The 25750-nt window shown below is 55.5% G+C and overlaps 11 protein-coding genes across 11 annotated transcripts; 5 read left to right on the forward strand and 6 right to left on the reverse strand.

Moving 5' to 3' along the window:
* The first annotated feature begins 1855 nt into the window (after window positions 1-1855).
* B0H18DRAFT_682404 (uncharacterized protein) lies at window positions 1856-3012 on the forward strand. Its single transcript, XM_048039145.1, has 5 exons — window positions 1856-2005; window positions 2070-2193; window positions 2281-2410; window positions 2467-2827; window positions 2885-3012. The coding sequence occupies exons 1-4, from the start codon at window positions 1950-1952 to the stop codon at window positions 2790-2792; spliced, it is 636 nt and encodes a 211-aa protein (XP_047888742.1). The 5' UTR covers window positions 1856-1949; the 3' UTR covers window positions 2793-2827; window positions 2885-3012.
* Window positions 3013-3256: 244 nt separating this feature from the next.
* On the reverse strand, window positions 3257-5343 carry B0H18DRAFT_1123234 (uncharacterized protein; the record flags this gene model as incomplete). The annotated part of the gene is made up of 6 exons (XM_048034657.1): window positions 3257-3291; window positions 3353-3598; window positions 3649-4807; window positions 4860-4937; window positions 5065-5226; window positions 5281-5343. 6 exons carry the CDS (start codon window positions 5341-5343, stop codon window positions 3257-3259), a joined length of 1743 nt encoding a protein of 580 aa, XP_047888743.1.
* Window positions 5344-5809: 466 nt separating this feature from the next.
* On the forward strand, window positions 5810-7801 carry B0H18DRAFT_958089 (uncharacterized protein; the record flags this gene model as incomplete). The annotated part of the gene is made up of 9 exons (XM_048042657.1): window positions 5810-6126; window positions 6182-6410; window positions 6477-6561; window positions 6610-6806; window positions 6894-6944; window positions 7064-7127; window positions 7188-7345; window positions 7637-7726; window positions 7751-7801. The coding sequence occupies 9 exons, from the start codon at window positions 5810-5812 to the stop codon at window positions 7799-7801; spliced, it is 1242 nt and encodes a 413-aa protein (XP_047888744.1).
* Window positions 7802-8267: 466 nt separating this feature from the next.
* B0H18DRAFT_682474 (uncharacterized protein) lies at window positions 8268-9869 on the reverse strand. The gene is made up of 5 exons (XM_048039146.1): window positions 9677-9869; window positions 9220-9625; window positions 8792-9167; window positions 8516-8734; window positions 8268-8448 (listed from the first exon to the last, which is right to left on the reverse strand). Exons 1-4 carry the CDS (start codon window positions 9746-9748, stop codon window positions 8584-8586), a joined length of 1005 nt encoding a protein of 334 aa, XP_047888745.1. The 5' UTR covers window positions 9749-9869; the 3' UTR covers window positions 8268-8448; window positions 8516-8583.
* Window positions 9870-10484: 615 nt separating this feature from the next.
* B0H18DRAFT_682493 (uncharacterized protein) lies at window positions 10485-11292 on the reverse strand. Its single transcript, XM_048039147.1, has 3 exons — window positions 11032-11292; window positions 10868-10978; window positions 10485-10810 (listed from the first exon to the last, which is right to left on the reverse strand). The coding sequence occupies exons 1-3, from the start codon at window positions 11129-11131 to the stop codon at window positions 10638-10640; spliced, it is 384 nt and encodes a 127-aa protein (XP_047888746.1). The 5' UTR covers window positions 11132-11292; the 3' UTR covers window positions 10485-10637.
* A 1125-nt stretch (window positions 11293-12417) lies between these two features.
* On the forward strand, window positions 12418-14201 carry B0H18DRAFT_1032478 (glycosyl hydrolase catalytic core-domain-containing protein). Its single transcript, XM_048030120.1, has 5 exons — window positions 12418-12519; window positions 12605-13090; window positions 13142-13307; window positions 13443-13747; window positions 13795-14201. The coding sequence occupies exons 2-5, from the start codon at window positions 12783-12785 to the stop codon at window positions 13973-13975; spliced, it is 960 nt and encodes a 319-aa protein (XP_047888747.1). The 5' UTR covers window positions 12418-12519; window positions 12605-12782; the 3' UTR covers window positions 13976-14201.
* Window positions 14202-15706: 1505 nt separating this feature from the next.
* Window positions 15707-17348, reverse strand: B0H18DRAFT_1032482 (ribose 5-phosphate isomerase A-domain-containing protein). Its single transcript, XM_048030121.1, has 8 exons — window positions 17185-17348; window positions 16965-17068; window positions 16817-16902; window positions 16574-16770; window positions 16392-16524; window positions 16195-16338; window positions 15898-16171; window positions 15707-15844 (listed from the first exon to the last, which is right to left on the reverse strand). The coding sequence occupies exons 1-8, from the start codon at window positions 17331-17333 to the stop codon at window positions 15807-15809; spliced, it is 1125 nt and encodes a 374-aa protein (XP_047888748.1). The 5' UTR covers window positions 17334-17348; the 3' UTR covers window positions 15707-15806.
* Window positions 17349-17404: 56 nt separating this feature from the next.
* Window positions 17405-18035, forward strand: B0H18DRAFT_1032489 (nucleotide excision repair TFIIH subunit). The gene is made up of 5 exons (XM_048030122.1): window positions 17405-17427; window positions 17478-17514; window positions 17576-17591; window positions 17702-17834; window positions 17891-18035. The coding sequence occupies exons 2-5, from the start codon at window positions 17499-17501 to the stop codon at window positions 17918-17920; spliced, it is 195 nt and encodes a 64-aa protein (XP_047888749.1). The 5' UTR covers window positions 17405-17427; window positions 17478-17498; the 3' UTR covers window positions 17921-18035.
* On the reverse strand, window positions 18036-19437 carry B0H18DRAFT_1032493 (uncharacterized protein). The gene is made up of 2 exons (XM_048030123.1): window positions 19064-19437; window positions 18036-19004 (listed from the first exon to the last, which is right to left on the reverse strand). Exons 1-2 carry the CDS (start codon window positions 19195-19197, stop codon window positions 18101-18103), a joined length of 1038 nt encoding a protein of 345 aa, XP_047888750.1. The 5' UTR covers window positions 19198-19437; the 3' UTR covers window positions 18036-18100.
* A 1295-nt stretch (window positions 19438-20732) lies between these two features.
* B0H18DRAFT_1107060 (uncharacterized protein) lies at window positions 20733-22573 on the forward strand. The gene is made up of 5 exons (XM_048032706.1): window positions 20733-20970; window positions 21027-21112; window positions 21173-21250; window positions 21303-21344; window positions 21465-22573. Exons 1-5 carry the CDS (start codon window positions 20851-20853, stop codon window positions 22162-22164), a joined length of 1026 nt encoding a protein of 341 aa, XP_047888751.1. The 5' UTR covers window positions 20733-20850; the 3' UTR covers window positions 22165-22573.
* Window positions 22574-22830: 257 nt separating this feature from the next.
* B0H18DRAFT_938033 (iron reductase) lies at window positions 22831-25360 on the reverse strand. Its single transcript, XM_048041828.1, has 8 exons — window positions 24894-25360; window positions 24435-24820; window positions 24307-24376; window positions 24070-24254; window positions 23618-24023; window positions 23398-23565; window positions 22976-23339; window positions 22831-22918 (listed from the first exon to the last, which is right to left on the reverse strand). Exons 1-8 carry the CDS (start codon window positions 25108-25110, stop codon window positions 22903-22905), a joined length of 1812 nt encoding a protein of 603 aa, XP_047888752.1. The 5' UTR covers window positions 25111-25360; the 3' UTR covers window positions 22831-22902.
* Between the last annotated feature and the right edge of the window lie 390 nt (window positions 25361-25750).

Genomic DNA, 25750 nt, shown 5'->3' on the forward strand with positions numbered 1-25750 from the left:
AGCGCTGAGCGTCTCGCTGTCCCACAGCCATTCCACGATGAACCGTTGCATACGTAAAGTTAACGCCGTGGACTCGTGCAAGTCCATATCTGCATGCGATAGTCTCCGACACATAGAATAATGGGGGCGATCTGGCCTGATGAACTATGTGGCGGCTACTTAGACGACGAAGACTCCAGGTGCAGTCCAATTGCGCTGACTGTGACTGCGTACGATCACAACGGAGCCAACCGGTGGCCACCCATAACGATACTCACTTACTTACGAGTTTCACCAATTGCTTAGCAACCAGCGCTCACCTTGCGTGAGGTCTTGCTTTTATGCACCATATCTCAGCGCAGCCTAGAACTGAGACACCCAAACTGTGATCCACACTATGCCGTGTGACATGTTTGAGGTGTATCATATGCATCGTCGTGTCCTAAAGGTAAACCCTCTTTTGCATAGCAGCAGTGAAACCCACAGTGAATAGGAGGTCAGAGGCGCGACAGGAACACGTACCTGGAACCCAATACGCCGAAGAAGCTTAGAGAAATGGACCGGTGTTGAGTCTGTACGGTAGGCATTGCACCGACGGGTTATAACCTGCTTAGTAGAACACTAACATCCTGAGCTCAATCGACTCCCTGAACGGCGCATCTTTCGGAGTGCTCGGGTCGTTGAACGCAGTGTGCGGAGTGAACAGCGCCGTCTTCCCATCATCCTGCGAGTCGAAGCTGCACACATATCAGGTATCACATCAGTCTTGTCCTCACACACGCAGAACCACTCACCACTTGATCAAAACGAACTCGTCCGGCCTCATCTTCCTCAAATAGCTCCACTTCTGCTGGGGCGAGTACCGCACGCCGTACGTCTGGCCCTCCCTGTCGGGTAGCGCAACGCCACGGGCACGATATCCTTCGCATGATCGATGCTCCGGAAGTCGCAGAGCGCGAGCGGCCAGTCGAGGGCGGGATGGTCCAGCGGGCGCCAAAGATTCAGGACTTGGAAGCACCTCTGGAGGAGAGCTGGGACGTCCGCGGGCGGGAGGTGTCGGTGCACGCGCTCGACGGCGGACTGCGGGGTCTGGTCGACGTGCACTTGCGGGACGGGCTGGCGCTTGGTCGGCGCGTCGTCGCGTTCTCCGGGCGGCGGCGTCGTATGTTAGTACGCGCGGTGAAGCATGACAGGGAGAGGACACACTGTGAGCGAAGGGTACGACGCGATTGGCTCCTGTCAAGAGCTTAATGAGGGCTACGCTCTCCGTGTAGTACTTCTTCTTGATCTCCTGCTCGTCGGTGAAGGAGGTATGGTCGGGTGCGCCCGTAAAGGTCTGGAAGCCCGCGGTGTCGAGCTTGCCAGCGTTTTCGCGCCCCTGTATGTCCTTGAGCTCCACCTCGCGCTCTTCCGGCACCCAACTTTCCATCCGCCTGGCCTCGTCCGTGTTCACCACTATAGGGGACAGAGCCGTTCGGCGGTGAATAGTACAATATGAGGTTGGACTTGACCGACCTCGGGGCTGATGGTCATTGAGGTTTTGCTGTCGCTCCGGTGTCCTGTAGACATGTCGGCGACGTTGTCCACCCCGACTGTCGAGGAGTTAAGAGAGCATGACCGCTGAATACATGATAGTACTGTACTGTACTCATGTTACAGTACTACATATGTACGGTGGCTGCCCGATACCTATCGGGGGTCGGAGGAGCGGGACGCGGCTCATCGGAGTCAGCCACTGTCAGCCACCACTGCCCACCCATTGTGTCTTGCGCGATCCCTGAGTCCCTAAAGTCCCTCGCCTCTGACCTTCGCTATGTATCTAAATAAGTCATCCGACACCCATTGCATCGGCTTGGAGAGCTCGTTTCCGGATCTTGACGTTAAAATCAATCTGGTCAAGCCGCAAGATAGGCAATAGGAATAGCGGGACGTTGGAGTCAAGGTATTGTCTTCGACTAGAACAAGGCGCGATGGGACACCTCTGCGGGCGAGAGCAAGGAACGCAACATAGCTTCTCGGTACTTAGGTAAATAGGTCTTGGTCGGCACCCTTCCAAGACTATGCTCTGACTCATTTGACTAAATAATAAGCACAGGGGGCGCTGTCGATGTGACCTCTCCACACTTCATGGCGACTGCGAGATACTGGTGCGACAGTCAAACCCCCATCCGCCCCGAAATCGGTCAAAGCAAACCTGATGTTGACGATACCAGGGTCAGTGTGTCGGAAGCACGCAAGGTCGAGATCGTGGGCTTACAAAGGCACGAGCATTTCGTGAAGCTCGACAGAGCGGCCTTCTAGTTCTACTCGGAGGGTCTGGACCGCACTTCGTTCACCGACGAGCAAGAGATGACAGGGCCAGTTTACACTGAGAGCGTGGCATTCTTCGAGTTGCTGGCCGGAGCTAGTCGGGTTGTGCCCTTCGATCTCAGTGCGTCGTCTCCTTAGCGTGCTTCATTGCGCTGACGCGTACTTTCGCGAACTCAGCTATACGATGCCACCGTTCCGAAAATCGCGGCGGTGCGCCCACCAAGTGCCAGCTCGTCCGTAAGCGCATGTTGGCCAGACCCCGCGGTTCCCCATCGAGTGTATGCACCAACATCTTCCGCCCGCAGATATTCCGACTCTCCTCCAGGGGCGCCTCCAGATACCGAATTTGTGGCGCCTGTTGGACCATCCTAGCCTCCACTGGTTCGCCTTCCGCGACTTACGACACATCGAGCGAGCGAAGGACATCGTGCCCGTGGCGCTGCGCCGCGCGGATAGGAAGGACGGACGTTTGGGGTGCGGTACTCGTTCAAGCAGAAATCTGAGTATCTAGGGAAGAGGAGGTCGCCATGATCGACTGGTGCGTGGTTATACGTTTGTGGAGGCAGAGGTGATACGATGCGCAATATATATGCAGCTTCGATCCGCAAGACGATGGACAGATGGCTCTGTTCACTCCACACACCGCATGCAATGACCCAAGCACTCCGAAGGATGCACTTTTCAGAGAATTGATTGAGTTCAAAGTGCGTCGGTTGATGCATAACATATCGGACATACTCTCTGAACTGTCTCGCTAGCTTGGACGCCTGCTGTATTGCATACACACAGCGAGCGCAAGATATTTAAAATAACTTAATGTGGTCAAGGATACAATCGACGCAAAGTAGTTCCCTCCGTACAATCACAGCCAAATATTTGTCTTCTGATGACCCCAGAATTGTAAGAGCAGCCGAATACATTCATGCGTGTCACTGACAACACATCGATAAACCAGCGAATACAAATCTCAGATGCCTTGGAACATCGTGGTTTCATCCAGTTCTTTGGCGAGCGAGCGGTCAGTTCACGACGGCCCACGGTGTAATGCATTCGTGTTACACACCTTCATTGTATCCGTGGGATGTCCGGACCCGGTTCGTGGCAGCCACACTGCTTGGAAGACTCGAGGAGGCCGTTGCCAATGTATTGGCATCGGTCGTCTTAGGTGTGTCGCGTAACGACCGGCTCAGCAAATGTGTGGCCAAGACAGCGATCCTTCGCTCCGCTTCAAGGCTACGCCATTGAAGCTGCAATTGCGCATCCTCGCGTCGATTTTGTAACATTGCGGTAACGATCTGATGGAATCCATCTGGAGCGACTTCAGCTGATGAGACGTGGAAGATAGCAAGATACACTTACGCTCTTGAGGATATGCGTTGTTGAATCCGTCCCAGTGTAAAGCAACCAACCAGAGTGCATACTCTCGCGTTCGCCAAGATATGCGCTTGCCCGAAAGGTGGCTCCGATTATGAACGAACCACTTCGCAAGCGGCTCGCAAAACGGCCCGAATCTCTTCCCGGTGAAGCCTTGTAAGAGATGGTTCAACAGCGCAAGTAGGCGTTCGACTCGCCGCTGTCGATCTTCAGGATATGGATTCGTCGATCCTACTGACAGGGAGGTCGATCGGGGGAGTGCGTAAGAGTGCTCGCTCACGGCGTGCAGTGCAACCATGGTGAGGTCGGCAAAAGTCACGATTGTTTTACTGTTGACCTCGTCCTGGAACCAAGCAGCCGTACCAGACCATGGGTCAACCAGTCGGTCGAGGGATTTGATGTGTGCTCTGGAGCACACAATGTCGGATACAAGCTTGTATGCGGCAATGGCATCAACTCGTGTGAGAGCGGGCAGCACGGCAACTTGAAGGAAGTCGTCATTCTGTATTGTAGTGTCGACTGCTACCGCGAGATCGGTGCTCGCTGTTGCAAATGGGGGTGCCACAGTGTGAATCCAATGGTCCTCGCGACCTAACCAGTCATTCACTGGCAGGGCATTATGCCTGATCCCGAATGAAGACTTTTGGGGACCACTGCCTGAGTGATCTTTGGGTTCGTCATCTTCATCATGCAGGTGGACCACACCATCATCTAGTGTCATATAGCGGGATAGAAGGTAGATCCACCTGGCCTGTGGTGATTTGTAGGGGCATCCAGGGTTAACAATAGATGGTGTGATGACTGTCCAAATTGTGAACAACAGCAAGGTCCCCATTGGAGCAATCACTATGGCAGCAACTGCACGGTGTAATGTCCACAGTAGGATCGCAATGCCAGTGAGGAATGCTGCAAGGGATAACTGAAGAAGGAGGGGCAGCACCTCGATGATCTCTGGTACATGCCAGCGCTGGAACGATTGATGGCGCAGATGCCAGACACGGAGTCGCTGAATGACTGTAACAGTGTTAGGGACCATATAATGAGACAGCCATTGTTTTGCACTGATGCCAATTGATGCAGCTGCAAGACTGAGGACCAGGGCCAGGAACCACAGTGCATTGATGACAACAGCAGCAGTGGATGGCTATGACTTCGTTGAGAAGAGTCAATACAATATTCACAATGTATACACTTACTTGAGCTGTTGAGCTTGACTTCAGTTCAGGATAGTATTGAACATTAAATGCAGTCAGGACTGCTGAGAAAAGACCTGCCTATTGATAAGCAATATCAGAAACATGAAGCATGCCATAAGTATCAGAGGTATGAGAGAAATTGGGGAACAATGACCAAGCTTCATGTTGGTTGTTGCTTATGCCAGGACAGAAGTGTAGTGCTTACAAATACAAGTAGGGTGTCTATCTCATCGCGCCATTGCTTGATCTCCTCTCTCTCATGGTCTAGCACAACTTGCAAATATTTCTCCCATGCATCTTGTTCAACTTCAGTAGCTTGGGTTGTATCCAAAGAGGGGCTTGGAACTGCTTCAATCTGGCTAGTCATCTGCATTGGCAGGTCAAATGGCAAGATAGTACTCCCATACTGCAGTGGACATACCTTGTCATAAGCTAGATTGGACCAGAATCTGTGAGCAATGCTGTTCTTGGTATTGAGTGACATGTTGTAATGGTTCGAAACCACCCTCAGAGTGTCGTGCAGTAAGACGGCAAGTCACTCTGAAGTGGTGAGCCCCGGCCTAGTAAGAGAATGTAGTCCGAGTCTGAGATAGGTCGTCTAGCTCGGGGTGCGTACACCGGTCATCCTGGTCCGCATGCTACCTACCACGTGGTTGAGGCATTGCGTAGACCCACGCATGCCGCATGCTTCGAAGTTCCTGTCAAACGTTCACTGGCGTGATCACTGTGACAGGGACGTTTGAACGTTAACCTCCTGCGAACTTTGGTCCATAAGTAGACGCACAGGATCATGATGCACGAGTGTTCAGAGGACCCCATGCACCCGGGGATCCCGTGGGCGTTTCGTTGCGGCTACGTTCGGAGCCGGACTTCTCAAGGGCCGAGTACGCCCTCTTACCGCACCACATACAGAACTGCACACCTTCCGACTTCACTACCGCGTTCTCTTCATGGCTTCTCCTGGTGAAATCTACAGTCAGGAGCTTCTTCCTCTTGGGCGGGGCTATGCTATATGGGAGCCTTCGCCACCGGCTGAGAGCGAGCTCAATGTAGATGTCGAGCTAGGCGATGTCGGCTATTTTCAGGGAGACAGTTTCTGTACAGTCTTCAACGCTTTCAAGCCGGCGGACGATCCTAGGAATCAAAGAAATGGCGTGCCAGACGGATTTGTTCCACTCTACCGAGGTCCCATCCCGGCGATGAGTGCACCCAACATCCTGCCACACACCGTACTCTGCAGCGGATCCGTCAGCCCAAAACACAACCCGTGAGTCGATAGCTTGCCTCGTGAGAACGTGAGTCCTGACTCGACCAAATGTTAGGGACAAGTCAATTGACTTCCAGTGCGCGACGACTCGGAGCGGTGCGGTCCTCGTTCTTGAACAAGGCGCAGTGAGACACGTGATGCCACCTTCGAGGCGGTCGATGCTTTATATGAAGAGCAACGTGGAGAGCTGGCATGAATTCATGACCGGCTTAGGCTATGACCAGGACATTGAACAGATCCGCTTCGTTATGGGCTACATGAAAGCGCCGGAATGGGCCGCCGCGGTGTGTCTCCCAGGTGAAGGAGTGGCAAAATTCTCATACAAGAGCGAACGATCTGCTGGAGCGCAGACACCAAGTCCCTGGTCGCTCATGAACGACAGTCAGAGGGTATTATTCAAACACGGTCCGGGAAGTAGGAGAGATGAGCAACCTGGTAAGTTCACGCCCACGATAACCCGTATTTGCTTCTGAGGTTACACAGCGGATCAATGCGTGTTCCTCCATTACTTAAAACTACGACGACGCTTATTACTGCCTATGAGCATCAAGGCTGCAGCCGAACCACATCAATTACCGCCTCTCCATAGGGACGATTTCCCTGGATGCAAAGCAAGCGTATATGAACAAATGTGCGCGAAAGATTTCAACCCGGACTGCGACATTGGCATGCCACATCCAGTTAGTATTCCTGACATATTCTCGACACCCGCTGTGTCTGATGCTCGAGCGTTAGATGGATGATGATCGTATTGGTATATACGCAAGCTGGTATCACGTACACCGCAACACGAGGGCGAAGACAAGCTGCGTAGGTCAGTAAGCATCTGTGAATGCGGTCATATGTAAGGTCCGCTGCTTATGACTTCATAGTAGATTCCCGCAAGGTAGTGCTTCTGCATCTCGAGCTGATACGCCTTGCTGACAGTAGCAAATAGCGATCGGTCTACGACATGTTTGGCCTGACCGGTCAAATTTCCTTACAGATGACGGAGCGTGACCGTAAGCCAATCGTCGTGCAGCTGCTGAACCGGTCAGACTGATTTTCCCTCTTTATACAAGTGTGCCCTAACGGCTCTATTGATGGTGACGAAGGTGTGAAAGATGACCGGGAGGATGAACGCGCAATAAGGATCGCGATTGGATCCAGAGCGACTGAGGGGACTATGAGCGGCTGCCCAAGCCTGCACGCTGTAGGATGTGGATTATCAGCCAGATCGGTACGTGACTTGCAACAACACGTCCAGCCAAACCCTTTCACTGATGAGCAACCAGACAATCGCATCAATACCAGTCTTGCCATGTTCTGCTTGACTGCTTCTCGGTGCTGCAACCCGTAGAGGTCGTCCTGTTGAGTCATCCCAGTCATTCATTCTCTTGAGGTATGAGTTTACGGACTGTTCGGAAGTGTATAATGGGATGTGAAGGATTGGTCTACCCTCAATCATTTCATCTCAATTGTTACGTGTACCATCTTTGATGAATAGCTCATCAGCACTTGTAATCGATAGCTCAGTTCGAAACGTCCCCCTGGTGCTAAAATCACGTATCCCAGCGCTTTGCCTCGTACGGAGCAATCCAGTCCAGTATTGGTGAACATTGTATGTTGTCTCTACGTTGTCTAGTCACTCCTGGCACGATGTGAAGGCAATGAGTACCTACATCAGGACTACTAACTAGACTACACGCAACAATACTTTGACCCTCCCGCAGAAGTGACAACAAACCTGGAGTTCGACGATGATGTTCGTCATCATACGTACGCATTGCACCGGCTTCATATTTGACATTAGTGAACTGGCGTTGGATCACACCGCCAACGTTCTGACAGATGAAAGCTATGTCGGCTGACTGGGCTAGTCTCATGAACAGCAGGCAGTTGTAGACATGTCATGGCGGAAACCGGTTCGAACAGAGGCTGTCCTCTGCCTAGGTGCCTCAGTATACGTAGCTTAGCGCATACTGCGTAGGGCTCTAGTGACTTGGACGACAGTACGGATGCAGTGGCAATCACCAATTGTTAGGACTCCAAGCACAATCCTTTCACGCTACTGTGACTTTGCGAAGTTACAGCGGGGTAGAAAGACTTCGGCTACCCAATATTAATGAGCCCCAGGCGGTAATCTTCTCGAGGCCCATAACGATACCTGAACGTACTTACGAGTCTCGCCATGAACCAGTGAGAGGCTTTGCTTTTGTGTACTATGCCTCCGCACAGATGAGAGCTGGGACGCCGTGGTGGCGATCCGCATCATGATAAATGCGCTACATGCGGAGTACGTATGATGTACGTCGCTGCGTCCTAAACCGGAGACGATACAACCTTATTCCCGGCAAGGAAGCACACAGTGAGCACTACTAAGAGTTAGAGACGCGATAGGAACACGTACGTACCTGGGTCCCAATGAGCCGGAGAAGCCCAAACAAATGGACTGGCGTTGAGTCCGCACAGTAGGCATTACACCGATGGGGTATGACCCGCTTCGTAGAACACTAACATCCTGAGCTCAATCGACTCCCTGAACGGCGCATCTTTCGGAGTGCTCGGGTCGTTGAACGCAGTGTGCGGAGTGAACAGCGCCGTATTCCCATCGTCCTCCGAGTCGAAGCTGCACACATATCAGGTATCACATCAGTCTTGTCCTCACACACGCACAACCACTCACCATTTGATCAAAACAAACTCGTCCGGCCTCATCTTCCTCAAATAGCTCCACTTCTGCTGGGGCGAGTACCGCACGCCGTACGTCTGGCCCTCCCTGTCCGGGTAGCGCAGCGCCACGGGCACGATATCCTTCGCACGATCGATGCTCCGGAAGTCGCAGAGCGCGAGCGGCCAGTCGAGGGCGGGATGGTCCAGCGGGCGCCACAGATTCAGGATCTGGAAGCGCTTCTGGAGGAGAGCCGGGACGTCCGTGGACGGGAGGTGTCGGTGCACGCGCTCGACGGCGGACTGCGGGGTCTGGTCGACGTGCACTTGCGGGACGGGCTGGCGCTTGGTCGGCGCGTCGTCGCGTTCTCCGGGGCGGCGGCGGCGTATGGCTCGACTCGCAAGTCAGAACACGCGACGAAATATACGAGGAAGGGAACGCACTGTGGTCGAAGGGCACGACGCGACTAGCTCCTGTCAAGAGCTTGATGAGGGCTACGCTCTCCGTGTAGTACTTCTCCCTGATCTCCCGCTCATCGGTGAAGGAGGTATGGTCAGGTGCGCCCGTGTAGAACTGGAAGCCCGCGGTGTCGAGCTTCACGGAGTTTTCGCGCCCCCGGATGTCCTGTATCTCCACCTCGCGCTCTTCTGGCACCCAATTGCCCATCCGCCCAGCCTCGTCCATGTTCACCAGCGTGTACGGGGCGGAGCCGTCTGGCGGTGGAGAGTAGAACATGAGGTTGGAGTTGACCAGTCCCGGGACTGATGGCGATTTCGCTGTGGCCCCGGTGTCCTGCAATGATCGCGATGCGTGTGGGAGTCGACGCGTTGGCAACATCGTCCACTCGGACTGCCCAAGAGTTAGCGTATGTTCATGGAAGGGTAGGGACAAGAGACCTACCTTGAACACCGCGATGCCTGGTCGTGCACAGACGGTACTCCTGGGGAGAAGTTGCCTTGTGAGATACATCATGAGTGGGAGTTCTAGTAGTCAAAGTCTTGAGTGGAAAGTCGGTTGTGTGTGGTGGGAGGGCGTACGGTACATATCCCTTCGCCGCATCGCCCAGACGTTACTTATGACGTCGAGGAGAGGGCCCGGCGCTAAGCGCTAAGTACCAGTCAGCGGGCTCCAACGGGCATGACACTCGAGCGGAAATCGTGGCAGCGACATCCTGTCCAAATTGTGACATGCACATAACTTATCTGCTACTGTAAGTTATGCATCTGAGTGACAGTCAACTTGGGGAATCCTGTCATAAAGTGAGATTTCTGTAAGCACATCTGGCGATGTTGGCGCTATCAGACCTTGGTCGGACCGGCTGAGTCGGTAGGGCTGTCTGGGAAAGCTAGAATGAGTACTGAGTGCGCGACGAAGAAGAACGATCTCGCACGAACAGGGTATATAAGGCGAAATCGTGGCCACATTGGCCACTGGCCAGTAGCAGGAAGCCTTGGACCTGGACCAGGGTAAGACGGTACCGAAGTGTGCACGACTCTGCATGCTGCAAGACCGATTCGACAGCGATCGGGATCGAAACATAGCGACAAATACATCATCAAGTCGCATCCTCATTGCTTTTCTCTCCTACGACAGTGATGTTTGGTCTTCGTTTCGGAAGGGGCCTTATAGGTCTGCGAGCCCGAGAGGACGAAGACTCGGATACAACCGATCCTGACTCGTCTGTGCTAACATCCGAAGCTGACCCTTCTGACTCGGAGCTCGACATTGAGCCTGAGCTGTCCGTAGAAGCCTCCGAGTCAGAGTCTGTATCCGATTCCGTCTCCGTGTCTGGCTGCAATTCAGCAGCACCGGAGTTCCGACGTTGCTCGAACACACCCAACCCGAGATTCTGAAGACAACGTCATGAGTCAAAGATTACACAACGAGACCACTCGCTACTTTCCATCTCGATATAGGCTTCGTCGGCGTTGACGTTCTCAATGTCCACGCTATCTGGGTCGCTCTGCGCGCGGCGGGCAAGCTCGGCATTGGAATCTGCTAGCTGAGGGAGGAACGCTTGGATACGCGACAGCACTGATCGAAAGACGTGTTAGCAACGCTGTGAAAGTCGTGATGCGAGGCAGCACATACACTCTGGATTTGGCTCGAGCGGAAGGTTCGGCTGGCCATTCAGACTCGGTAACCGCGACTCGGTTGAGGCTGAGGCTCCAGAAGAAGCATTCAGTTTCGCCAGGATGTCGTCTGGATGGATCGTTAATGCTCTTCGTGAACGGTGTGGCCACCTCGGAACATACGCATGCGCGCGTGTCTCTCCTCCTCATCCTCAACTTCCAGAATCTCATGCGCCCGCTGTTTGTCCTTGCTCGCGGCAGATGATATGTTCTTATCTTCCATGATTTGTATGAACGTTGAAGGGGTTCGCAGCTTTCCGATAGTCACAACCTTGGAAGGGTGGGTTGCCTGGCAGTAGCTGCAGCGTGTGACAGGTGGTACTAGTAGGCTAATTCCGAGCTTTTCTGGGTGTTGGACCTTGGTGTTCGAAGGTTGGATTTGACACCTGTGGCCTCAAAATGAAACACGTGAGGCGAACGCGTCGGTGGCGTCGCGAGCCGCGGGCGCCTGCACCCGCTGGACCGGTACCGCTGGCAGTGGCAGGCCCGCCAACTCTCTCGCCCAATTATTTACGTGGATTTCACAGTTTGCCAGGTTCTGTCCCAATGGTTCGCGTTTGGAATTATGTGTGCTTTATCTTGGCTTTATCTCTTCTCTACGACAGGAAATGCGCACTATAACTGGCAGGATCGGATGCCCTGACTCTACGATGGCTCCGAATTGGCACCCTCGGGCCTCAAGCTCAAGGCCTCAGGCCTCAGTATTCAATCGTGAACCCACGGCATGCCTAATGTGCTGGCTGTTTCGGAAGACTTCTGGTGTACAGGGCTTACTACGGTCTGATTGAAGCGTTCTATCTCAGTCTGCGGGTTTACAGTTCAGTTCAACCTCTGCAATACTTCCCTTTCACGCAGTGAGATCGACCTGCTCCATGCTCAAATTGTAGCCAAAGTGACGTGGGCTTTGGCTTTCTGCACTCGAGGAACGGTCAGTATCCGCAGCTCGCCTCTATGTCCGCTTACTTCTCACACCCGTCGCAGCAGGTACATGGCAGATGGTGGCGACACCCGCCTTCCATGGCGACTCAAGAACATGTTTCTCGCTCAGCCACCGTGCATCTGCGCAGTGCCATTGGTGCAATACAGGGAGCTGGAAGCAACAGGCAGTGCCAGCCTCGAGCTTGAATTTAACCGCATCTTGACACCCAATCAGACACCTAAACACGTCTTGAAACTATCGTCATACGCGGTTCAGTCCTTGCGCAGAGGGTCTTGGACGAGTCGCAAGTCATCCGGATAGTTCAGCAACATATCAAACACGCCGTTCACCTGGATTCAGCCCTGAGTCCGCGAGGGTCGAGACCATTGTGAGCGCCTTATTCCAGATATCATACGCAGCATCACCGCAGCACGCGGAAGAAGTTTGTGACACAAGGGTCGAAAGAAGTCAAGGCAGGTTTCATGTGAGTCTGAAGTATCTCTGACCGGACTACAACTGAGTCTCACTGGCAGTCTGGGATCTTGGTACGGCGGCTAGCCTCATGGATTGCAGACACGCAGGTCAGCACTCGTGAACAGGTATCCTTCACATGCCGTTGCTAGATTCGCTAAGTTACCTCACGCCAATCGCGTGGGATACACGCACGCAAATGCATGGGTCTCAAAACTATCGTGAGCATGCATATGGACTTTAGCCGGAGCGCCCGTCAACTAACCTGCCGGAAACGATCTACGTCTTGACGCCGGAATATAAAAGGTCATGGTGGTTGAAGTCAAAAATTCGCTCTTGCTCTCTCCCCGGTCTCCCCTCGCTCGCGCGCTCTTCCAGGCCGACGTCCACCCCGGCCGCCACTTTCGTTCCTCACGCCCACTCGTTTGCTTCCGAGCTCCCCTAGACGCGTTTAGACGCGTATCAGACCGCATTTCAGCACACCATGAAGTTCAGCACCACTCTCGTTTCGCTCTCGCTCGTTCTCGCCGGCTCTCTCGTTAATGCCGCGCACATCTCCAACCTGCACCACTTGAAGCAGGCTCAGGTTCACGGACGCCGCAGCGGTCCCTCTGCGACGTACTCCTCGTCTACGGCGTCTGCTACCTCCTCCGTGACGCCCACGTCTAGCTCATCGAGCGCGGCCGCGTCGCCGACGTCCACAGGCAGCTCGTCTGGTTGCTCCTTCTCGAGCGGCATCAAGCGAGGCCTCTCGTTCAATGACGCGTCGCTGACGAGCCAGTTCACCTCCGGGTAAGTCGTGGGGTCGTTAGGATGCGCAGCAGACGTTGAGAATCCTCGCAGGCAGGTCAGCTGGGCGTATAACTGGGGCCAGACATACTCGGGCAGCCTCCCGGACGGCGTCGCGTTCATTCCCATGCTCTGGAGCGACGCCGACTCGTTCACGTCTACGTGGCAAACCAACGCTCAGGCTGCGATTGACAACGGCACCGAGTTCTTGATGGGGTGCGTTCGGCGCGCTGTGCCAAAACGCGCTTGTGTGATGCTGATGATGGCCCGAGAACAGCTACAACGAGCCTGACCTGAACACGCAGGCCAACATGACGCCCGAGCAGGCCGCACAGTCATGGATGACCTAATGCAGCCATTCGCAGGCAAGGCCAAGCTCGTCGGCCCTGCCATCACGAACGGCGGTGCTCCCATGGGCGAGACCTGGCTAAACGAGTTCATCGGCAACTGCACGCAGTGCACAATCGACATCTACGCGATGCACATCTACGACTCCGCCACGAACGAGGCCTACTACAAGGAGTACATCTCCAACTTCGCCAGCACTTACAACAAGACGGTGTGGGTGACTGAGGTGAGTGCGGAGCGTGCATCAGCGCGCAGGATGGGCATGGCGCTGATAGAGCGGTACAGTTTGGCGCGACCGGCGACGACTCGGCCGTGCAGACGTTCCTCGGGACATGGTCAGCTACCTTGATGACCTCGAGGGCGTCGGCGCGTACGCCTGGTTTATGGACACAGTCGGCAACCTCGTCAACAGCGACAGCAGCCTCACCTCGCTTGCCGAGACCTACGTCGCCTAAACGCCTCATCCACCTTTCGCTTCCGCACTGTCCCCGTTTCCGCATTGTTTCCTCCTCGCTCTCTGGTTCCGCTTTGTCCCCTTGAGCGGTGCCTGCTAGAAGTGGGCACCGCTGTGCTTGTGCTCGTTATGGCTGGCCTCGGCCCAGTCCTTCGCGAGGGTGTCCTCGGTCCCAGGCGGCCGAGGCTGCCCAAGCTAAGTTGACACATCAGGTATTGGTACCCGCATCACTTTAGACCTGTAGCCCCACATGTGCCCTCGAAGGGCTGTCCCCAGAATATGCTGAATTGTATGCAGCGCTGCAGTTGTGATTTGGAGTGAGGCACCCAGCAAGGTCGCCGGAGCAAGAGCGGCGCGGAAGCATTCAAGCGTTTATAAAACGGGGATCCCGCGGTTCGCCGAGGGCTTCTTCATTACTTCTTTCATTCACGGCCTGTGATAGAGACCTGATAGAGACCGTGTACGACCATGAATGCGGTACCGAACGCGCGTGCGCACCTTCCATAGTGGCAGCCTTCGGCATGGTGGTCGTTGCGTCCGTGCGAAGGTTCATTACCGTCAAGATGAAGCGTACGACACATCGAACCGTGTGCAGCGTAATGATGTGAGTCTGCTGCACGGCGACGGTCTGCATGCCTTGCTGGATGGCACGCGTTCGCAGCGACACCAAGTGAGCCGCGCCTGAGGAACAAGGTCTTTCACTGAGATAAATTGTGCCTGTTCAAGCTGGAAAATGACAACTCGACGTTACCTTACGCCGTAGAGCAAGGGTATTAACATCTCGTTCAACGAAGACAAGACGCTACGTAATTGATGTACGAGATACTTGTGGTGCTCGAGGACCACAGCTGGACACGGGCGGTTGAGTGTGGCAAAGGTATTTATATGCTTCTATCAGAGAATTGCAAACCGTCTCAGTAGAACACCAAATATCTGATTTCTCTGAAGGGTGCGCCCAAGCTGGGAGCGCTAGGGCTCTTGAACGTAGTGTGCGGAATGAGCCTATACAACACCGTCTTCCCGTCTTCCTGCGAGTCAAAACCACGATTACATTCATGGGTGCGCGTCGCATCGCACGCAACGGCTCACTACCACCCACCATCTTATTCTATTGAGATATCCGGCTTCATTGCCCTCTGATAGTTCCACTTTTGCTTGGGAGAGTAGCGCACGGCGTATGTCTCGCCTTCATGGTCAGAACAGTGCAGGACCACGGGCACCGCGTTCGGGCCAGGTCGACGCTCCGAAAGTCGCAAAGCGCGAGGAGCTATTCGAGCCTAAATTGCTGTGACCGAGACCGGCGATGCCAAAGCTTTATTATCTGAAATTGGAGCACCTCTGGCACCGTAGCGGCTGGGATGTATCGACATACGCGTTTGACGGAGGAGCGCGGCAGTGTCTGCTGGCCGCTACTGTGGACTACTTCGACTAGACTCTTTGAGTACTTGAGTGAAACAGGAGGGCATTACTTAGCGTACCAAATATGCAAGTTCTTCGGGCGGAATAGGAGTGCCGTTAAGCAAAAGAAGACTAATACCGAAGTCAGTCAGCGGAGGCAGACTCGTACGTATATGCTCAAGCCTGGGCCTGGCTGAGGCCTGACTCCGACAGCACGAACTCTCACCTATGCCCGTACGCTACTAGAGCTGTGTCTACACAGGGCTCGTCCCTCGCAATAAAAAACACTCACACTCAGCCTCCCTTGCTCCAGGGTGACCGCTGTTATCCAGTCGCGCGCAGCAGTACGAGGCCCGCCACTGGGCCAATAAGCGCGTTGTGAACTTTTGAACGAGTCTCGCACGCACTGCCCACACGCCTGACGTCGAGAGAACTATATCAAAAGACTGTTCTGGGACATAGCAGCTATTCAAGTACACGTATGACAGTAGATTCAAACTTCTGTGGGCCACACAGTGCTCAATCAATCTTAAGTGAACCAACGCCGCTCGCGGCCTCTGCAAGGGAAGAGATCAGATGCACCCAGCCTGCAAAGCTGAGAACGGCGTACCCTCAAGACTCACACCCTGTTCCTTCTTCTCACCGCCCAGCGGAGAGATGTCGCCAATGGGGTATTGCGGCAGTGGAGTGTCGATAGGGCGGGGCAGCGGGCTGTTTCCGCTATCGATGCTCTCGATGCGGCCGTCGTGCCACTTGACTGTAACGCTGCCATCCTGGTTCCCAAAGTACGCAGCCTTCGCCATGTGGCAGAAGAGGCCAACCTCGACGACACCCGTGAGCATCTTGAGCCGTGTGAGGAGCGTGTACGGGTCGCGCATCATCTCCTCGGGAACGGCGCGTCGATGACGAAGTTCCCGTTGTCCGTGACGACGGGGCCCGCCTTCGACTTCGCCATGCGGAGCGTGGCGTTCGGCGACCCGACGAGATGGACGTTCTGCAGCACCTTCGCATAGGCGAACTGTGCGACCTCGATCGGGACGCCTTGCTGGAACTGCAAGTCCGGTCGGTGGGGCGCTGAGCGGCAGTGGGAAGGGAGACACGCACGTTCTTTCCAAGCACGTCAGTGTCCTTGCGGTAGTCCGCCACGACGATGAAGGTGTCCGCAGCCTCCGCGAGCACCTTCTCACGCAGGTGGCACGCTCCGCCGCCCTTGATGCAGTTCAACGTCTCGTCGACCCTGTGCGGCGGTCAGCTCTCGCCTGCATCGCGCCGGACTGTCCACGCACGAATCCGCGCCGTCTATCGTGACGTCGATGACGGGGTACTGGTCGACGTCGCCGAGCAGCAGCTGCGCGCTCACGATGAGCTCCTTGGACTGGAAGCTCGTCGGGATGAACACGCGGTCCTTGTTGCGCGCCGCGCCTTGCGCGACTATCCGCTCCACCACGTAGGGCACTGTCGACCCCGAGCCAATGCCAATGACCTGCCCTCGTCAGGGACCCGGAGGCCTGCAGACGGGCGCGACGCACCTTGTCATCCGGCTTCACATGTCGGTCCACGGCCGTCCATGCAGCGAGGCGCTTGGACGCCTCGATCACCGTCGTCGGCGGGGGGACTGCGTCGGCGTGAATCTTCCCCATCTTTCTCTCGCAATCGAACAGAGGATCAGAGGCGCACCCTTTGGATGTGGCGAGATGAGCGCAGGCGGGCTGCCCGTCTTTAAGAGCGACTGGTTGAGCGTCTGGCGGAGCGGGCTCGGGTAGACATTCTCGCTCGGGGTTCTTGAAACGTTAGAATCGTACAGGCGACGGAGGGTGCACCAAACGAGGGTAGAAAGGCGAGTAGAGGGGTACGATGAGTGCGATAAATTTTGAGGGTGGTGTCAGAGTGCACGTACTGGAGGTCCGGCGTTAAGATCGCGGGTGGAATGGGCATCTTGCTGTGCTGTACAGACTCGCGCAAGTTCCTGGCTCGTACGCTGCGTTGGTAGAGGTGTAGATGATGGACAGAACAGAGAAGAGGATGAGGAGAACGTGGGTGGAACATGGAAATACTTTCTCACTTCACTCAGCCATCGGTCCGAAACGTGACTTTGACTTCAACGCCCATCTCGTCGCTGTCGGCCGCTCTGCAGACCTCCGTGTGTCGCCGTCTGACCGTGGTCGCTCACAGGGTTTCATCAGGGGATAGCAGGGACGCTGGAGAGTCAAAATGAAGGCGATAAAAGGTACGCGGCCAGCCAGATGGTGTTGTCGAGGTCCGACGGGAAGCCTTACAACCGCGTCTAGGCATCCTTCTCACCTGGTTCGTATCCCCGTGGGCTGTATGACAACCCATGGGACTATCTAATCATATCTGCGGCCGGGATTACGGAATGCTCTCATCAATTGGCGCGGCCATTCAAATGTATACAGCGACTCGGCCGTGAAACAGATCCTACTCACGATGAACGAGAAAGAAAGCTTCATCATCGAGGACTTGGATGACTACCACGTCGTCATCAAGGCGGATGAAGAATGGCGAGTACGACGAGACCTAGAGGCTGAGGTGCGTCCCTAGGCCTACTCCCGTGTGGCTGTGTTCTGACTGGAGATATTTCACAGCTGGAGAAGAACACGTACAGTTTGGAGTGAGGTTTTCCTCGCAACGTGTAGATTCTCTGTACCGTACTGTCGTCCATGCCAATTCAAGACGGTTGTACATGTACAATCACAAAGTCAATCTCATGTATGGATATTGATGAGAGGTTCCGAGCCATGGTCTTGTCGAGTTTTCATGGGTACACCAATCTCTCCGTGTTAGATGCAAGCACATCAGTACGTCGGCGCATTCTGCAGTTCTTCTATACACTGATCAACCGTTCTCCTCGCCCATTCCACCTTGTCATTTTCCACCCGTCTTACCCCAGCCTGCTCCTCGCGCTTCGCCTGGACCAAGACCATGAGGGCGAGAAAGACCGTGTACCAGAGTCTCTTCGTCTTCTGCCTGCGAAACACGATGAGCGACCCGCCATACCCCTCCTCCAGTGCCTTGCTCGGGTCCATGAACAACACCTCCAGGAGGGGGTCGCCCCACAGCGCGTGGCTGACCGTTAGGAAGCTCGTGACGGGCACCTCGTCCCCATCTTCTCTGACATCCACGATGATCGTTTCCTCGTCGCCCGCAAACGAGACGAGTGACGGCACTTCGCAATCGTCGAACAGGAAACTCCCGATCGCGCGCCCCAGTGGTTTCCGCAGCTGCTCGTACGCCAACGATATCCCAAGGCCCACAGCGTCTTCGATAAGGGTCTCTAGGAGAAGCGTGAACGCCTCCTGCCAGCTGTAGAGCCCCTCGCGCTCTTGTGCAGGCGTCCCGAACCAATCGTTCTGCACATCGTGTTGCTCATGAAGGAGCGCTCCGAGGCGGAGGTCGAGCAGGAGGGCCTGGCGCTCGCTGAGCAGGCCTCTAGCGCGTGCGTGGGAGAGCGGAATACCACGCGGGCGCGACAGAAGGAAATACGGGAACTGCAGAATTGTGAGCGAGGTGTCGAGCGCGTAGGCTTTCGGCATGGGGAGGGAGGTGTTGGAGGAGAGGTGCTGCAGAAGGGCATGCTCGTGCGTCAACGTGTTCGGGGCATAGCTCTCGCGCGCCGGCACGGGCGGTGGGGAGACGCGGAGCGTATAGCGGGTCTCGTCGGAGAGCGTGATGTGGTAGGTTTGAGTGGGCGTGAAGGCACTGCGGGGTCGGGTTCAGGATAGGGAGGCGACGAGGAGGTCAGGGAAGGCTTTCCTGACCTGAAGCCGCTGTTTGCATGAAGCGCTACCGATGACACCGGTGCCGATCCCCCGCAGTGCCGATCCATGATCTGTTGAGCCTGCTGGTTCGTGACATCCATGGCAGAGACGTCTACTGGATATTCCAGCTGCATGTCTTTTGCAGCTCGCGTTCCCGTCAAGGTTGAGGACGAGTAGAAGTGTATGGACCGTTCTGGATCTTATCTTATCTCCCACGGCTCACGAATGCCCATGATCTTCAACGTCGGGAACACTGCAGTTGATGGTGCTGAAGGCGGAAACAGCAGTACTACATAGTCCAGCCTATCACAACGGAAACTGGGGGATGCACTTCGCGTGTTATGATGTAGAGTCAGGAGTGTGGCCAGTGGGTGTGAGTCTCGTTCAAATGTCTACGGCGCGCTTATTGGCGTGCGGTGATTGTCACGGTGAGTGGCGAGTGGCGAGACTCGTGCTGCTGCGAGCGACTGCACAAAAGCGGCGACCCCAGAGCAAGCCAGAAGCAATGTGTATTTCTAAAAATGCAGACATCCTTTCATTTTGTGCGAGGGACGGGCGTAAAGTATTGGGCACCCTCCATGTAAGTAGTGAGCGTAGTAGCGGCTCCGGACCGAGACGCTCCGGGCGCCACATCGCACGTACCGGCGTCTAACCTGCCTTGTTCAGAAGACTATCCGCCTGCGTCCCCATTACTTAGGATGAGTACAGCTGTGCAGGACTCTGCCTTGCTCTCTTCTTTGTCCGCACGCTCGCGCCGATGTATCTGGGCAGACTTGATTGTCGTCCTCATCAGAGCGACCATTCCCGACGGCCCGGGTGATGTGGACGCGCCTCCGAGGCGGCGGATACCAACTAGGCAGTATGGTATGCCCAGCTACTAGTACGGTCTGTGGTCTTTTAATTTGTTACAGACGTACGCCAGCGCAAGTGAGTCCTGGACGCACAACTCCGAGTCGGGTGTTCCTGGTTACTGACGGCGACTCGGAGCAGGCCTCCTAATGTCTGGTAGTGGTTACCTTCCTAAACGGCACAAAGCTCGGTGGCGGGTATGCCCGCGCAATGGTTGCCACCCCGTTGGTCGCTACGCTGGCCAGGCACTGACCACCTTGGCCCGACGTCGAGGATTGTCCCGCAGCACGTGCCGAGGACCCCTATCCGTCGGTAAGGTCTTTGCTGGTCTTTGGCGTGTTCGACGGTTGAAATTGTTGTGGTGACGCAGCATTCGTTGGAATACGCAGACTGGCGTTGAACCGCGCCCTGTGCCGCTATGGAACGGTTGGCGGGCGCCATGTTTGCATTGGACAAACAGGTGAGCCACTACGCCTGCCTCGAGGCTCTCGGGATTCCGACGCGACTTCCTGAGAAGGCAATTGTTTGGTGCAGGCAAATAGTACACAACAGCCACAAAGAGCGCGCTATGTCGATCACATCCGTATATGGCATGTCAGCCACTCCGAGCTTCTCGGCGTCCAAAGTGAGCCACTCGGGAATTTCCTGTAAAGGCAGTTGTTTGACCTAATCTTCGATGTATTTGGCGTTGGCGCAGCAGTTCCCCATCGCCTGTGTGGTAGTATTTGGCCTCGTCCAAAGTAGGCAGGAATCAATCAAGGCACAAGGTGCACTCGTCCAAGACCTCGCGCGAGCGTCCGTTGCCCATGGCCAGCAGCTATAAAGGCGGGGCGATTTCGCCCTCTTTCCCCCATCCCCAGCCTCCCGAGCTCGACGTTCCGTCCCCCGGAGCCTCCTCCCTTGTCCCGTCCTTCTCATCTATCCTCTGAGCCTACGCTATGCCTCGAGCAGCGAAGGCCCGCATCACCCCACCGAGGGCCACTGGCCCTCACGCGTACAAGACCAACACCCGTGGCGCAGCCAAGGCCAAGCCCCTCGTTGACGAGACAAACTTAGGGGTGAGTCGCACAGTGGCTCAGTGTCTCCGCACATAGGTTGATAGTGCTCGTCGTAGCACCCATGCCCATTCCCCGATTGCGAGGGCAAGTCCTCACGTCACGCAGACATTGGCCGGCATTTCCTCTCGCATGCATCATCTTTGTGAGTCGTTCGAGCGTTCTAGACATCCCTACTCAAATTGACGTCGACCGGTTCATGCAGTCAGTATGAGTGTCCCTGGCCCGGTTGTGGCAAAACGATCGCCCAATGGGAAAACACGGTTGTTCACATAGAGACTCAGTACGTATGCTTGCACAGCGCTATGCTTCTTTGCCTAATGTATTCCTATCAGCTCTAAGTCCAAACGCCACCAGTGCCAGCAGTGTTGGCGTAGGTGCGCGGACGCCGCGTCATTCAGCCGCCACAAAACGCGGTGCAAAACGTCGTGTGCCCCGAAGGAGAACCCCTCCACTCTTCTTAGCACCCGTCCTCTCTCTGTCACCGTGTCCAGCAGGTTAGCCGCCTCTGGCACTCGTTGTGGCACTCACGAAGGTGCTACCGCGGGTCCCCGCAACCAGAAATCCTCGCTGAAAGGCCAGGACAACCTCAACGTCCCGCCACCTATCTTCACTAGTCTCGATGTCGGCCATGAGGAGGAGAAGCCCCAATTCGCCGACTACAACAGCCAGAGCGGATTTTGGAACGCCCCCGAGGCTCCAGCCACGTATACTTCCTCCTACTTCGAGGACTACCCTGTCGCGGGACCAAGCAACTGGGCAGCGCCTCAGGCCTTCATATATCCGCCCTTGGAGGCAGGTGTCGATTGGTCCAACACCTTTGACCTCGATGAGGCCCGTGCACCGACGCCACCTCCCGAAGCGCAACACGCTCCTGTCCCCGCCTTCGCGTACCCACCCACCTTCGCGGATGTTGCACCACCGCCGCTACAGGACGAATACGTCTACGTAACAGAGGCACACGGCCACCTCTATGAGCCGACACTACATGATTTCCTGGACGTCACACGCAATCTAGCCATCCGCGCGGACGCAGGCGCCCACTGGACCATGAAGGACGTAGTCGGCGAGTTTTTCACAGCGCGCCAGCCCACCGGCGAGCTCTCTTTGCTAAATTTCGTGCCGGACACATCGCCTATGTTCACCCCCGCGGCCGAAGTCGCGATGTGGGCAGATGCGTGGGATCCTACATTTTAGAACTTGGACCCGCCTGTCCCGTCCGTGGCCCTCACCTCTCCTCCTCTCAGTCTCCTCTCCTCCTCTCAGTCTCCTCTCCTATGCTCTCACTTCTCAAACGCCCTGCATTCGCTTTCGCGCACCGCAAGCTGTACATTTTTCCTCGGACTCTTCCTCGGATTGGATCGGATAGGATCGGAACCTGCATTTGCTTCGCTCACCTGCATTTATGTTTAATTTAGCAATCGCGCCTGTACATACATAGAGTGGTTGGTAGGCTTTCACTCCCGTTCTCTACTCCTCCAGTATACCCCCTATACCCCTATACCCTCATATACCCCACGGAGGATCTCAATTAGTTGTCTCTATTATCCCATCTTTTCTTGCCTGTCTATTCGGTAGATTGTACATAGTTGCATCCGAGTCGCGCATTCCACGGAATATAATTCTCAGCTCATCTTGCCAGTGGACGCATTGTCCCTATTGCGCTGTGAGATTTCGTCTCGACTGCGGTTGCCATGTTGTTGAGTGCGATGACGGAGGACGCGCGTCGCCCCGATCGGAAGGTCAATGGACGCCCCTATCCTTCATTCAGGCCCCCGGACCTCTCGCTGACGACCAGGTCCCCGTCTCGTCGCTCTTACCTCGTTGCCAGCGGACCATGCCCGCAATTTCACACCGACACCAGGGCGACCAAGATACAATCGTACATGGAATGCTGCGACAGAAAAGAGGGACACAGGCCAGTGACGTCAAGGATCACAAAGAGTAGATCCTGGAATTTGCCGCGGTGAGCAGATCTCGAGATGGCAGAACAAGACAGGGGACTCACTCCTCCAGTAGCTCGACCCCTCCCACCGCCCTCTGTACGTCGGGCTCTATCTCGTCAATAGCCCTCCGCACATCCTCGCCGAGCTCCATGGGGCCGCAGACACCGGCGAGAACGCCTCTTGGCTTGCCGGCGTCACCAGGAAGGAAACCCGCTGCCTGCGTGCGGCTGACGACGTCCCTCAGACGGATTGGAATGCTTGGATGTCCCGTGAGGAGCGTGAGGCCAGCCGGCAGGTCGTACGCCCTGAACGTCCGTCCCGGAATCTCAGCACGCGTGTGGAAGACGGTGATCTGGAAGGCCACGCCGGCCGACGGACTCTGTGCGAGCAGAGACGTGAAGATGGGCAGCATCGGTGTCAGACAGTCTGAACCGTCGGTGAGCATCCGTTCGCGGTGCATCGCACGCAGAATGCAGTGGCTCACCGGAGTACCGGACACACCAGACCAAGTCGAGAACGGTGACGCTGCTCGTCCCCTCCGCGGCTTTCCGGATGAGCTCTTCCGCGGCTGCGAGACCGTACGAGATGCCGCTACCGCCGACGACCAGTAGGACTCCGGAGAAGCTTGAAAGCATAGTGTCTCCAGGCCCCCCTAGACGAACGCTCAGTCAATTTTACTACCGCGTTGCAGGAGTGCCACTCACCGTACGGGCCCTCGACCATCACAGGGACAGTCATGTCTGAGCCATCCATCTTGCTCTGCCGAGATAACTCCTGCAAACGCCTCGTCCACCTCCCCGTGTCTTTGCAGAGCAGCACCAGTCCCTGCTGCGCCACGCCCCGGCTCGCGCTCGCGATCGTAAACGGGTGTGTCTCGGACCACCCGAGCCAGCCCATGCTCATCGAGACGACGCGGATCCGGACGTGCTGGCCTGCGCGCCAGCCCGAGGTGAGTGAGGGAATTTCGACGGACGTTGCGCAGAGCTCGGGAATGCAATGGATGCGCGCAGTGCAGATGTGGGTTTTGATGCAGCGCAAGAGGATGTCGGCGACGTAGACGCTGGCGCCGGCTATGACCCATGGAACGGCGGCTCGCATGTGGAGGCATACCTGCCGAGAGTTTAGCGATATGGGGAAGGATGTATGAAGTACGTACTGCGACCAAGAAGAGAATGAACGCGATGATGTGCGAAAGATAGAAAATGTTGTACGCCCGCAAGCGCCAGATGGCCAAGGAGAACAATAACAGGACGTCTATGCAGACGATGGCGACCACGCCCCAGGCATACCGCGCCTGAGAGATGTGCTTGGTGAAGCTACCTGCCATGGTCCATTTGTACACTGCCGATCCCAATCAGGTACGATACCAGCGAATGCGGAGCAGAGAACTCACCGAATCCAATGACGTGAACGTTGGCAGCAATGGTAAGCAATCGACCAGCAAACCGATGAATGTAGTTGAGCTGACGGATCCGTAAGCATGCTACCCTGTTCAATGATCGGAAGGTACTATCCACTCACATGGTCCCAGCCAATGCCGAGCAACAGGCTGATGATGTTGTTCTTCGACGCCAGGACGACAATCCAAGGGATCTGGGATACAGCTACATAGCCAGCCCTAAGCGGGTTCGTAAAGACGCTCGTCTGGTAGAGCCCGGCATAGAGAAGGACACCGAAGTAAAATGCACAGAACAGAGTGCCGCCCAGGTGAATTCTATCTACGAAATGAGTCCGCAGAAAGGGAACGAAAGGACGAAGCAGGGACTCCCAGGCGGGGATATGGGTAGGTGGCGCGGAGCGGACAACCTTCTCATCGGAACCTGAGGTGCGCACGAGCTCGCTCTGCGAGTGGTCTGACACTGTAGTCTGCGAAGCCGTCGATGTCGACGCCGATGGTAGTGAATGGTCTCTGGAGCGGACTGAACAATTCCATGTTAATAGTCAATCAAACCGCCGAAAAGCGTGTAATGGCAAACGCACGTAAGAAATGGCCATATCTCCTCTCGGAGGGGTTGGAGAGGCGCGCGTAGATGCGTGGAAGTTGGAGGAGCGTACAGAGGGCAACGATGAACACGAGGAACATGTCTGCCCAGAACACTACAGTGACGTCCTCTCTACCGACATCGCCGGGATGGTGAGAGCGCGCTCGTAGGGGCGAAGAGCTGCTGCCGTCAAGCTGCGTCCGACCTTCCGCCATGTCAAATGGAGGCAGATTCAGGAGCTGAAGAAGAAATAATAGGTGAGGTGAAGTTCAGAGTCGCATTGAAGGGGGGAGGCGAGATTTCCCGCCAACTTGGTCTGAGTGTCAGCCGCTGGGCAAGACCGGAATGATGACACCACCCGGGCAGCAGGTATCAGACATTCTCAGGCACGAAATCAGAGCTATGTCTGGTCATGAGCAGAGACACGTAGACGGGGCAAGATTATGTGCCGCGTTGAAAGATCTGCGGATTCAAAGAAATGAGAATACTGATTGATTTAGACACCTGTACTTTGGGGTTACTTAGTCTCTGAGGGAGTAGCCTTGGCATGACGGCAGCCATGGGGATTAAAAAAAGTATTATATTCGGGCAATGGCAGCCCTGAATCTCAACAACTTGAGGTGAAGGAAGTAGAACTGAACGAGGCGGAGGAGGACACCGAGGAGGAGAGTCAACTTGAAGTTGGCGACGCACGGGCGCCAATCAGCGTTCAGTCGTTCGGCGAGAGCCGAGATGAAGGGTGGGCGCTTATGTCTCTCACCATTCTTCTACCGTACTGTCATGTTCACGATAGTACTCGACAGCCTTGTTCACCCCCCTTTCCATTGTTGTCCAACTCAACTGAACTGGTTTACA

The sequence above is a fragment of the Fomitopsis serialis genome, assembly GCF_022376445.1.
Source record: "Fomitopsis serialis strain Sig1Antser10 chromosome Unknown B0H18scaffold_93, whole genome shotgun sequence".
NCBI classification, from domain to species: Eukaryota; Fungi; Basidiomycota; class Agaricomycetes; order Polyporales; family Fomitopsidaceae; genus Fomitopsis; species Fomitopsis serialis.

Excerpts from the sequence above, each read along its gene's own strand:
- B0H18DRAFT_938033 (XM_048041828.1), bottom strand. The coding sequence starts at position 25,110 with ATGGCGGAAGGTCGGACGCAGCTTGACGGCAGCAGCTCTTCGCCCCTA. Across the intron at positions 24,821-24,893 it reads GAGATATGGCCATTTCTTAC|ACCATTCACTACCATCGGCG; the intron begins GTGCGTTTGCCA and ends TCCGCTCCAGAG. Across the intron at positions 23,340-23,397 it reads CTGGTGTGTCCGGTACTCCG|ACTGTCTGACACCGATGCTG; the intron begins GTGAGCCACTGC and ends CCGACGGTTCAG.
- B0H18DRAFT_682493 (XM_048039147.1), bottom strand. The coding sequence starts at position 11,131 with ATGGAAGATAAGAACATATCATCTGCCGCGAGCAAGGACAAACAGCGG. Across the intron at positions 10,979-11,031 it reads GGAGAGACACGCGCGCATGC|ACGACATCCTGGCGAAACTG; the intron begins GTATGTTCCGAG and ends CGATCCATCCAG. Across the intron at positions 10,811-10,867 it reads GCTCGAGCCAAATCCAGAGT|TGCTGTCGCGTATCCAAGCG; the intron begins GTATGTGCTGCC and ends TCTTTCGATCAG.
- B0H18DRAFT_1032478 (XM_048030120.1), top strand. The coding sequence starts at position 12,783 with ATGAAGTTCAGCACCACTCTCGTTTCGCTCTCGCTCGTTCTCGCCGGC. Across the intron at positions 13,091-13,141 it reads ACGAGCCAGTTCACCTCCGG|GCAGGTCAGCTGGGCGTATA; the intron begins GTAAGTCGTGGG and ends GAATCCTCGCAG. Across the intron at positions 13,748-13,794 it reads CGACCGGCGACGACTCGGCC|GGCGTCGGCGCGTACGCCTG; the intron begins GTGCAGACGTTC and ends GATGACCTCGAG.
- B0H18DRAFT_1032489 (XM_048030122.1), top strand. Across the intron at positions 17,835-17,890 it reads GACGAGACCTAGAGGCTGAG|CTGGAGAAGAACACGTACAG; the intron begins GTGCGTCCCTAG and ends GATATTTCACAG.
- B0H18DRAFT_1032493 (XM_048030123.1), bottom strand. The coding sequence starts at position 19,197 with ATGCAGCTGGAATATCCAGTAGACGTCTCTGCCATGGATGTCACGAAC. Across the intron at positions 19,005-19,063 it reads CATGCAAACAGCGGCTTCAG|TGCCTTCACGCCCACTCAAA; the intron begins GTCAGGAAAGCC and ends CCGACCCCGCAG.
- B0H18DRAFT_1032482 (XM_048030121.1), bottom strand. The coding sequence starts at position 17,333 with ATGTTCCACCCACGTTCTCCTCATCCTCTTCTCTGTTCTGTCCATCAT. Across the intron at positions 16,339-16,391 it reads CTGACGTGCTTGGAAAGAAC|TTCCAGCAAGGCGTCCCGAT; the intron begins GTGCGTGTCTCC and ends CCGGACTTGCAG. Across the intron at positions 15,845-15,897 it reads ACAGGGTGTGAGTCTTGAGG|AGGCCGCGAGCGGCGTTGGT; the intron begins GTACGCCGTTCT and ends CTTCCCTTGCAG.
- B0H18DRAFT_682404 (XM_048039145.1), top strand. The coding sequence starts at position 1,950 with ATGGGACACCTCTGCGGGCGAGAGCAAGGAACGCAACATAGCTTCTCG. Across the intron at positions 2,006-2,069 it reads CATAGCTTCTCGGTACTTAG|CACAGGGGGCGCTGTCGATG; the intron begins GTAAATAGGTCT and ends CTAAATAATAAG. Across the intron at positions 2,194-2,280 it reads CTGATGTTGACGATACCAGG|TTCTACTCGGAGGGTCTGGA; the intron begins GTCAGTGTGTCG and ends GCGGCCTTCTAG.
- B0H18DRAFT_682474 (XM_048039146.1), bottom strand. The coding sequence starts at position 9,748 with ATGATGTATCTCACAAGGCAACTTCTCCCCAGGAGTACCGTCTGTGCA. Across the intron at positions 9,626-9,676 it reads CAGGCATCGCGGTGTTCAAG|TCCGAGTGGACGATGTTGCC; the intron begins GTAGGTCTCTTG and ends ACTCTTGGGCAG. Across the intron at positions 9,168-9,219 it reads CGTCGTGCCCTTCGACCACA|CCATACGCCGCCGCCGCCCC; the intron begins GTGCGTTCCCTT and ends TTGCGAGTCGAG.
- B0H18DRAFT_1107060 (XM_048032706.1), top strand. The coding sequence starts at position 20,851 with ATGCCTCGAGCAGCGAAGGCCCGCATCACCCCACCGAGGGCCACTGGC. Across the intron at positions 21,113-21,172 it reads CTCTCGCATGCATCATCTTT|TCAGTATGAGTGTCCCTGGC; the intron begins GTGAGTCGTTCG and ends CGGTTCATGCAG. Across the intron at positions 21,345-21,464 it reads TGCCAGCAGTGTTGGCGTAG|GTTAGCCGCCTCTGGCACTC; the intron begins GTGCGCGGACGC and ends CGTGTCCAGCAG.